Source organism: Quercus lobata, chromosome 11 (assembly GCF_001633185.2).
Source record: "Quercus lobata isolate SW786 chromosome 11, ValleyOak3.0 Primary Assembly, whole genome shotgun sequence".
Taxonomy (NCBI): Eukaryota; Viridiplantae; Streptophyta; class Magnoliopsida; order Fagales; family Fagaceae; genus Quercus; species Quercus lobata.
The window spans coordinates 33,330,047-33,341,521 of NC_044914.1; the positions used below are offsets into that span (position 1 = coordinate 33,330,047).

At 32.7% G+C, this 11,475-nt stretch overlaps 2 protein-coding genes across 2 annotated transcripts; both read left to right on the forward strand.

Annotated features, from left to right (window-relative positions):
- Positions 1 to 6,321: 6,321 nt before the first annotated feature.
- On the forward strand, positions 6,322 to 7,148 carry LOC115968952. The gene has a single exon (XM_031088497.1). The coding sequence runs from the start codon at positions 6,362 to 6,364 to the stop codon at positions 7,043 to 7,045; it is 684 nt and encodes a 227-aa protein (XP_030944357.1). The 5' UTR covers positions 6,322 to 6,361; the 3' UTR covers positions 7,046 to 7,148.
- Positions 7,149 to 10,007: 2,859 nt separating this feature from the next.
- On the forward strand, positions 10,008 to 10,886 carry LOC115969479. Its single transcript, XM_031089139.1, has one exon. It carries the CDS (start codon positions 10,099 to 10,101, stop codon positions 10,780 to 10,782), a length of 684 nt encoding a protein of 227 aa, XP_030944999.1. The 5' UTR covers positions 10,008 to 10,098; the 3' UTR covers positions 10,783 to 10,886.
- Positions 10,887 to 11,475: the final 589 nt, after the last annotated feature.

Below are 11,475 nucleotides of genomic sequence, written 5' to 3' on the forward strand. Positions count from 1 at the left end.
TTATGGGTGAGTGAGGTTGAGTGTTTTGGGTGAGAGAGTAAGGGCTGATAATTTTTATCTGTGAAGACTAATTTGTGAAGACTAATCTGTGATAATTTTGTAGATTGATGCGTGTTATAAAAATTTTTCCAGTGGAACTCGAGTCTATAAGACTCAAGTTCTATGCAAATTTTAATTAGATATCAAGTTTCTAATATTCGATATCTATGAGTATAAAATAGTTTTTTCTAAGAAAATCGAGTCTCTAAGACTCGATTTTTATTTTGTAGAAATCGAGTCTTAAAGACTCGAGATCTAAGTGGCATTTTTAGTTCAGATCAGCAACTGCACAACTAGTGTAGCACATTGAGATTTAAACAGCATCTCGAGTTTCTAAAACTCGAGATGCTATTTTCCTTAATCTTTCCAAACGTTGGTTAACTTACTACATTGTTAACCATTACACAGCTAGTTTGCAAATATCCTTGAGGATGAGAGAGCAAAACAAGAGAGAGAAGGAAGAAAGAGAAAGTGAAAAGAAATAATGAGAAAAGAGGAGAGAGAAGAATCAAACAATAAAAAACTAATTTTTTACTATACAATCTTGCTACAGTACCATCTTACATATAGGCAGTCTGGGTAATGCATTTTAGTGGTTTGATGCTAAAATATAGCAACATATAGCATTCCCAAGACCGGGTGTGAATGCTCTTAGGGGTATTTTGGTAAATTTAAAGGATTTTATGAGTACTTTAGTCATTTTCAAGCTCTAGTGGCATTTTGGTAATTTTGATTATTGGGTAATTAGGTGGGTTGGGTTTAGTTATAATAACTGGGTTAGATTTGAGTTAGAAGTAATTAATTAAATAGACAATAAATGGATAAATGAGTTTTATGTACACAATCCAATTATGTTCACTCCACATCCACCCAAACTCACCCATTTGACACCCTTAATATGAAATTAACTCTAGTTTGTTTAGTATTAATTCATCAAATTAACCTTAGTTTGGTTAATTTTAAATAAATTTATTTAATTTATACTTAAATATAAGATACCTGACTTAATTTATCATCTTAAGCTTCAAATTTTGTTGAGCCAGCTTTGCAAATGCTCTTGCCGTTGAGCATATTAATACACCTTTTAAGTTTTAAATATGAACATTAATATATATAAAAAAGGCGAAAACACCATTTTAGTCCCTACATTTTGGGGTTACAGTCAATTTGGTCCCTACATTTTAATAGCAGTCAATTTGGTCTCTGTTATTTTCAACTTGTGGTCAATTTAGTCCCTACCGTTAACTCACTAACGGAAAATGCTTACGTGACAAACGGTCTGCCTTGTTGGCGCACATGTGGCTAACATAATAATATAAAATCAATTAATTAAATCTTATAAAAGCCACATCAGCATTTTAATAATAAAAGAAATCCATGTCAGACAAAAAATTTTTGAAAAGATTAATTAAAAGAAAAAAAATAAAGAAATTTTTTTTTTTAAAAGAATCCTCACTTTCTTTTATTTTCTTTTGAATTCTTGCACTTTCTTATTTTCCAAACACAATATATCCAGCAACACCCAACACCCAGCAACACCACAATATGAAATCAAATCCCAATTCCGAGTCTCTCAATTCGTGCATTTTGTACAAAGCCCAGTGAAACAATGGTAGACAGAGCGATTCAAATTCAAAACCCAAACTCTATATCTTATCTCATGCAACGAGAAGCCGCCAAGATCGATGAGATCCTCATGGGTCCTCTTGGGTTTAGCGTCGATCAGCTTATGGTCAAGCGCAATCACTCACTCATTCATAACCCAATTCTTCTTTGCCTTTTTGTCGTTTTCACATTTTCAATTTAATTTTGTTTATGATGTTTAGGAATTGGCTGGCTTAAGCGTAGCTGAATCCATAGCAGAGGTAATGTGTTTGTATTAGGAATATATTAAGGCTTGCAATTGCATTCAAATTGTTTGATGATTAGTCTCTGTGAAAATCCAATTTTGTTTTTGGCTAAACACTCGGTATTGGGATTTGATTTCATATTGTGGTGTTGCTGGGTGTTGGGTGCTGCTGGGTATATTGTGTTTGGAAAATAAGAAAGTGCAAGAATTCAAAAGAAAATAAAAGAAAGTGACGATTCTTTTAAAAATTTATTTTCTTTATTTTTTTCTTTTAATTAATCTTTTCAGAATTTTTTTGTCTGACATGGATTTCTTTTATTATTAAAATGCTGATGTTGCTTTTATAAGATTTAATTAATTGATTTTATATTATTATGTTAGCCACATGTGTGTCAACAAGGCAGACTGTTTGCCACGTAAGTATTTTCCGTTAGTGAGTTAACGGTAGGAACTAAATTGACTACAAATTGAAAATAACGGGGACCAAATTGACTGCTACTAAAATGTAGGGACCAAATTGACTGTAACCCCAAAATATAGGGACTAAAATGGTATTTTCGCCTATAAAAAATGTAGATACTGCGCTCGAAATTATGAACGAGTGAATGTGTGCACGGAATGTACGTAAAAAAAAAAAAAAAAAAAAAAAAAGAGAACAATTTCTCTGCACCTTTTATGTTAAGGAAATAGACATGATAAGATTAAGGGTACATTTGGTAGATTGTAATAGGCACTGTAATGTAATAGTTATTCCTATGGTTTAACTATTTAATAGTTTGGTTATGTTTTTATTACAGGGAATAGTCATTCCTTGTGAATAGCTATTCTTTAAAATGAGGAATAACTATTCTTCTCTAAAAGGGTTGTAATAGTTATTCCTTAGTCGATGTAATAATTTCTAACATTAATATATATCCCAATAAATAAACTTTCCATATCCACCTAATAATTATGGAAATAAAAAATCATTAAAAAATAACTCATCTCTCTAAAATTTAAAATATATTATTTTCTAGGAAATATATTTGTATGAATGAGATATTTCCTAAAATAGATCATAAGTTTTATTCTAATGTTACAACGCACAACCAAACTAATGAATAGGTTTAGTTATTCCATTACAACACTTTTTATTCCTGGTAATAAAGATTACCATTCCTGTTATGATTCATATTCAGTGTACCAAACATAGGATATTTCTTGAAAAGAGAGATAAGGGAAAGTGAGGTAAAAGCTCAGGTTGGGCCCAATTTTGACTGAGTCAACTATGATGGGTCATCTTTGGTAGGCATACATGGCAATGATATTTAATTCCCTCAACCTAAATTTATGCGCAATTTACGGGTCGGTCTATTGTAATCAAACCCAAGCATCTAACGCGCTTTTAGGCAGATCTGCTTATATTCAAACCCTCCCAAAAATATATGAAAATGACTGTAGGTGTTTTTGCTGAAAAGGCGAAGAAAATTCAATTTTGTAAAAAGATCTTGAACGCATCTAACTGTTCATTAACATTTCCTCTTTCTCCCTTTCTTTTTCTGACTTTTTTTTTTAAGCAACGTGTAACTCGCTTCTTACTTTTTATATTACCAAATAAAACGTAAAATGTCTAAATCTTTTTTTACTTATTATTGTAACTATTAAATTATTTGTCAAATACTTTATAATTCAATTAGCACTGTTTCAACAAAAATGTTTAAAATTCAAATCTTACCTTCCCTAATTATCGAAGTATTACCAAAAACAAAAATATTCTAAACTTTTTATGGCAACTTCACAATGAAGCTTTTTTTTAACATCCTAACCATTCATAGTTAAATAGATATTTGGAATTTTAACACATAATCAACATTTAAATAACCATTAAATTGCTTTATTTTCCATTTAAAATATTGATACGATGAAATCTAAATCATTCATTTAACCATAAATTACTAGAAATAAACTTTATGCTAGAGTTAGTTTAAAAATTTGAGAAGATCTTAATCCGCTTTACACAAGTTTTGTATATAGAAACCCATCATGCATTTTATATTACTCTTAATAAAATTAAGAGTTTACTCTTAATAAAGGAAAGCTTTTCTCTAGTCAGAGGAATTCGGCATTGATTTCTCGAAATTTAATAGCGGTCAAAAGAAAATACTAAAAGCTCTAGATTATGTTAAATTCGTTTATCTGGACTAGAAGTCTAGAACCTGGTGTCTTGTTCAGCAATTCGTCCACAAATCACCTAAATTGACTTTGTTGCAAATATTAATCTAGACATGCCATTATGCCAAATTAATGCCAATTAAAGATCCTATCCAAAAAGAGAAAGAAAATGCCAATCAAAGTCGACTAGTTATCAGTCTTTGTCAAAACAACTAAGATGGTGGAAAGAAGGAAACTTATGAAACCCCACTACTGTACCACCTTTTTCGTTTATTCATTATTATAGTTTGAAGTTAATTTGAACCACCACTTCAACCGACCTTTAATTCAAAAAAAAAAAAAAAAAGGTTCGTTGAAATTGTTATATACCATTTTTACTACAATTAGTTTCTTCATAAATGAAAAGGGAATAGTTCTAGAAGGAAATAAGATGAAAGGTTGCTGGATTTAGATTTTCTAGATTTCTTAAGGTACTTTACCAAATAGATTTTCTTAAATCTTAACAATTCTTTAATGATTTAATGGTCTAGATTTCTTAGGGTACTTTACCAAATAGATTTCCTCAAATTTTAACCATTTAGAAAAGTACTTAATGAAATATTCGAATCTTGATTCTCTTCGTAAGAGAGACTAAACAATTTCACTGAGATATAAGTTTTTAGCATTCTATCAATAATTTTAAATAGATATCAAAATAATATAGTTAATGTGTGTTTAAATGTTGATAATGAAAAAAGAAATTTAGCAATTCAATAGTATTATCTAAGGGTATGGTTTACCTTCATTACTTTTTTTTAACTGGACATTTTCTTTTATTTTAAATAACAACAGCAAGTGGTAGTAAGTTTAATCTCTATATTTTATTTAGTCAATGAGTAATGAGTAGTGTGGCAGTTTTTTATTAAAACAAAATGAGATTTTAGTTAAAAAAATCTTGTAAATAAGCCAAACCCATTGTCTAGTCTATTTTATAAAGAGAACCAATGTGCAAATCTTATCTCTTCACTTGTTTTATATATATATATATATATATATATATATATATCAATCAACTAGTGGCGGCTCCAGAATTTTTTTCTAGAGGGGTCAACAAGAAGATGTATTATATATATATATATATATATATATATCAATCAACTAGTGGCGGCTCCAGAATTTTTTTCTAGAGGGGTCAACAAGAAGATGTATTTTGGCTAAGAGATGAATTTTGCGCTTTACAAAGATTTCTTATTACAAATTTTCCCATAGTATGCACGAGTAAAAGAATAAAAAAAAAAACTATAAGTTCATTTAGCACATTATTTCTTAATACAATGAACATATTAATTATTTTCATTAAGTGAACTTTATTTATTACTATTTAAAATACTTTTATCTATTAGTTTAAGACAATGATATGTTAATATTGTACTATTAATGTAAGATTTAAATTGTAGACTAAACAAATGTGTGCAATATTATACAAATTTGCAAAAAATGTACAATACACATTTGTTTAGAGACAATGTAAATCTTATATATACAATGTAAACTAAGAATTTTCTATTAGTTTATTTCAAATTTGTTAAAATCTAAATAGGCTTTTTTTTTAAGGTTTAAGACGATTTTTTTTTTTTTTTTTTTTTTTTTGTTGTTGGGCTTTTTTTGTGTGTTTAAAAAGACCAAAATACTTTCTCAAAAAAAAAAAAAGACCAAAATATTGTTAAGATCATATTTAAACTTATTTCAATTGTACTAAAAAAAAATTTAGGGTCAGGGTATTCAAATTTTCATTTTAAGAGGGACAAATCAAAAATTAAAATTAAACATATTATATATTAGAAAAAAAAAAAAAATGCCTCAGGGGGTTCATTTGAACCCCTGAACTCAACATAACGTCGCCCCTGCAATCAACTACTAATTTCAAAACAGATAGATACAAAGTTAGGAACTCCACCTAAGAAATTATCCTAAACATATCTTCTAGAGATCACTGCATTTCAAATTATCCTAGTTATCCAAAATAGCCTAATTAAACTATTATTGAGAAAGGAAGTAAAAAATATAAAAAATCTCTTCATGAGACATGAGTTGCGCGGTTTGCAACCGCAAACTATAGCCTTCATGCTTAGAAGTCAATGTTTTTTCGGCTAAATTGGTCAAAGTCAACATTCTCTTATTTGGGGCGAAATAAATGTAAACACAGGAAATAAAATCGAGGAAGTATCCAAGTTCTAATGAGAGGACCACGTTGCAAGTTGCTTAAAAATCTTACTCCCTATATAAATGATAGAGCACCATTGCATTTCTTTGTACAAAACCGAGTAAAAGAACAAGATAACTATGGCTAACCAAATGTTTTTCGTTTCTTTCCTAGTAACCCTTGCCTTAGCCATTCATGGCATCCATGCTGTTGAATATGAAGTCACCAACAACGCTGGGAACACTCCGGGTGGAGTTCGTTTCAACAATGAGATTGGGTCTGACTACAGTAAGCAAACACTGATTTCTGCCACAGATTTCATATGGAGTCTCTTCAAACAAAGCACTGATGCGGACAGAAAGAACGTGCCCAAAGTGAGCTTGTTCATCGATGACATGGATGGAGTTGCATATGCTAGCAACAACGAGATTCATGTTAGTGCAAGGTACATCAATGGCTTCTCTGGCGACGTGAAAACCGAAATCACTGGAGTGTTATACCATGAAAGCACACACATATGGCAGTGGAATGGTAATGGACAAAACACTCCAGGAGGATTGATTGAAGGAATTGCTGATTATGTGAGGTTGAAGGCAGGGTATGCGCCTAGCCATTGGGTGCAGCCTGGGCAAGGAAATAGCTGGGATCAAGGCTATGATGTTACGGCTCGGTTTTTGGACTATTGCAATAGTCTTAGTGATGGGTTCGTGGCTGAATTGAATAAGAAATTGAAGGATGGTTATAGTGCTAATTTCTTTGTTGAACTGCTGGGGAAGACTGTTGATCAGCTCTGGAGTGACTACAAAGCCAAGTATGCAAAATAAGAGTGCTGATTAAGAGCTAATTTATATGAATAAAATGTTGAATCATACTATCATGCAATTACTTAATTCATGAGATAAATAAATGTGCTGAGATTATTATTTATTGGTTGTTGTCAGAATTTTTTTTTTTCTCTCTTTATACTTTCTTTTCATTGGATGTTATCAGCTTGCCCAGTTGGAAATTTGAAGTATGCATATGCATGCAGCTACTTAAGACAATATAACTACGCACATATGCAACCTTAATTACAACTTAAAAAAGAAAAGAAAAGAATTAAATTCTCATTCAACTTGGGGATCAAACTTGAAAGTCTAAACAAACTGGACAGTAGCTAATTTGTTTAGAAGTTCATAGTTTAATACAGTACCCAAATTTTATTGCATAGCATTACTAGAACTACGAACACAGAGTTTCGATCTTTAATTGTGTCTAATCTTTAATCAATGCCAGCAACAAGAATTTCTACCTTTAATGCTTCGTTTTTCACATATTGATTCAAGAATCACAACTATGAACACAAATCCTACCGTTGGACCTTTCGATTTTTCCACAAATATTAGTGCTGATGCCCACTTTGGCAAGGAGATCCAATAATAGGAAGAAGCCCAACAACATGGGAGGGAATAAAGAAGAAGAATTAGCAAATTAAGAAAAAAACCATTAAGCACGAATGATAGAAATAATGGTCCATAAGCTGTAAAATAGTAAAAATGCCTCAAAGAAAGCAAGTGGGCCCAAAGGAGTCTGAAGAAAAAAGTAATAAACTCATGAGCATTATGAGAAATGGAAAGCAAGCAAAAATGGGTCAAAGGAGCTCAAAGGAAGGAACTAAGTAAATGGGGTTGGTGGAAAAGCCTATAAGCCTTGAAAGTAAAGGATATGGTAATTTGGGCCAAGAAAGCCCAAAAGACTTAGCAAAAGCCCATGGGAATGAAGGATTGGAATGGGCATGGATGCTTGAGGAAATGAAACGGATCGAGGTTGCTCAAAAGAATAAAATGGGCCAAGGAAGTCCCAAAGATGAATGGGCCAAGGAAGCCCAAAACAATGTGAGTACAAGTCCAACGATAGTATTGGGCTACTTAAACTAAGCAGAAGGAAAGTGTACAGTAGGCCCAAAAGAGGCCCAGTAAGTACAAGTTAAATAATAATATGGCAAAAACAATGGGGTGACATGGCAAAGGTGTCAGCCGACCCACAAGAGGGTAAGGGTTGGATTGAAGAAGGAAAGGCTCATGCCTAAGCAAGACCCAACCCAAGGAGGAAGCAAGATATAAAGAATGAAAACCTAGTAACTCATCTATGCCACAAGAGGTCAAGAATGAGTAGCAGAATTTGCAACAAAGATCAGACAAGCCCTCAGGTCATGGCAAACACATGAACAGCAGACAAGCCATGGACACACATAGAAGTGGAGTACACACAAGACTCAGGCATCACCCACTTGTACCCGGCCAATACAGGAGTGGTGGGCTATGGGTCAAAGGCAAGAGAGAGTATGGTCTAGCGGTGGGGAGAAGGGAAAAGCCTATTTTGGGGTTCTCGCTCAAGCTCTTTTGGGAGAATGTCCTGTTAGGATGACATACCACCCAAGAAAGGGAAAGATGAGCTAGAATCATTAGGTGCATGCCATAGGGGTTAGTAAGAGAGAATGCCCACCCTTATCCGGATAACAATGCCATAACGTGGTAGGAGACAGCTTAGCCTAGAGTTGCAAAAAAAAGGGCCCACCACAATTAGTCAAGACAACACTTTCAAATGTTCATACATGCATTGTCTTTTTATCATTACGCAAAGCAAAGACATTAAGTTATCCACCACAGATGTCCACATCGTTTTAAAAAAACAATAATAATAATAATAATAATAAATCAAATTATATTAATTTGAAAAAAAATCAATCAACTACGTACTCCTAATTTCAAAACAGATAGATACAAATTAGGAACTTCACCAAGAAATTGTCCTAAATATCTTCTAGAGACCACTGCATTTCTAATTATCCAAATTAGCCTAATCTATTGAGAAAGGAAATAAAAAATTAAAAAAAAAAAAAAAAAAATCTCTTCAAAGTCCTATAGCGGCATCTTAAAATGCCACTATAAGTCCAGCAAAACAAAGCCCAACCAGAAAAATATATAAATAAATAAATTGAGGACTTATAGTGGCATTTCAAGAATGCCATTATAGACCCAGTTTTTCATAGTGAATAGTATGAGTACCAAAAAAAAAAAAAAAAAAAAGGTCAACCTTATGAAAATGTAGCCAGAGGAAATAAAACTGAGGAAGTATCTATGTTCTAAATCATGACTAAGTGCCCTTGCTAATTTCTAATTAATACGAGGACAATGTTGCAAGTTGCTAAAAAAATCGTACACCCTAAAGTTAAGTGTAATGTTTTAATCTTTTGGGCGTCTAGGACTGCTAATGTAGCAGCCCATACTTTAGCCTAATAGACTCTTAAGTGTAATGTTTTTGACCCTTTTGATTTGAATAATTGTCCCTCTTGCTTTGAGTTTGTTATCAAGAGTGATGCATGTTCTTTTGTATAACCTTTTTCTTTAGTTAATAAATTCTTTTATATATATATATATATATATATTTATATATATGTGTGTGTGGTCAGAATTTTTAGACTCATATGTGATCCCCAACCTACCCCACCTACCCTACTTACTCCACACATCTCACTCTCTCACTCTCTTTGGCGGATATAGGCCTCTCTTTCTATTCTTTTCTTTTTCATTTTACACAAACACACATATATATCTCTCTCTCCCTTGGCCTTTTTTGTCAAATAGCGTAACTTAGAAAATTTTATTAAAAAATGCATCCGGCCAAACTAATTTAATTATGCAAATTATTGTGCAAAAATTTACATTGGGATAATTATCCTGCCACTAATAAAATATAAGGCAAATTATTTGAGTGCACGAATCACCTTACAAGTTGCTACGAAGATCTACATATCTTCCTACATAAACCGTAGAGCACCACCATATTTCTTGTTCAAAACCAACTAAAAGAAAGAAAGGAAAGACACTATATAGTCATGGTTCACCACAAGTTTCTTCTCCTCTCTTTTGTTATAACTCTAGCAGCCATTCAAGGAATCCATGCAGTTGATTACGTTGTCACCAACACCGCCGCAAACACTACGGGTGGGTCACGCTTCAATAACGAAATAGGGTCTAAATACAGCAAGCAAACACTGACAAACGCTACAAATTTCACATGGAAAATCTTCCAGCAAAAAACTACTGCAGATAGAAAAAAGGTAGCAAAAGTGAGCTTGTTCATTGAGGACATTGATGGTGTCGCATATGCTGTCAACAACGAGATTCATGTCAGCGCCAGATACATAGCTAGCTATTCAGGTGATGTGAAAAGGGAGATTACAGGAGTGCTTTTCCATGAAATGACGCATATATGGCAGTGGAATGGTAATGGACAAAGTCCTCCAGGAGGATTGATTGAAGGAATTGCAGATTTTGTGAGGTTGAAGTCAGGGTATGTGCCTAGCCATTGGGTGCAGCCAGGTAAAGGTGATAGATGGGACCATGGATACGATGTTACAGCTAGGTTTTTGGACTATTTAAATGGTCTTAGAAATGGATTTGTGGCCGATTTGAACAAGAAATTGAGGACTGGTTACAGTGCTAATTACTTTGTTGAGCTGCTTGGGAAGACTGTTGATCAGCTCTGGAGTGACTACAAGGCCAAGTATGGCAACTAAGCAAGGGCTATGATTAAGAGCTTACTGAATTGAAATGAATAAATTATAGAAGTATCCTTTTTACTCCGATGACTGCTTCTAATAACATTCTGTAATAAACAAATTTGCAAATATATATGCAAGATATAAATCTATATTTAAGCTAATCTGTTACCTTATATTAAGTAATAAAAATCTAGACTCAAATAGTAGTATGGTGTAATTTGGGATTCTGGCATTTACAAGTTAAGGCATCATTGCCGGTATTTACTTTGTCATCATATGTATCCGAAGTGCAAGTTTACTTAGGGTGGGCGGTATTAGTTTCACACGCCCACTTACACAAATAGTACAAACAACGGCCAGGTGACAAAAGAAAACATTAAAAAATTGATTCAGTAAGCTATTTTAATTCCAAGTAAGTATTCGTTGTATTATCTAAGATTTAAGCCAAATTACGTAGCCAAATACTTCGATTTCAGATTCTAAGTTCACATTTTCTCTGAAGGGTTGGTTGTATTCTTGATGCGGGATGTGAAAGCATCAAGAAATAAAATACGTCTATTTTTAAAAAATAAGAAACAAAGCACATTTACTTCTAAAAATAATCTCAAATTTATAAGGGTTTTTTGAATCCACAAGGGTTCTTAAATCTACAAAGAGAAAGGATCTGAAATCCACTAGAAAATAGAAAAAAAAAAAGTCTGAATTTTA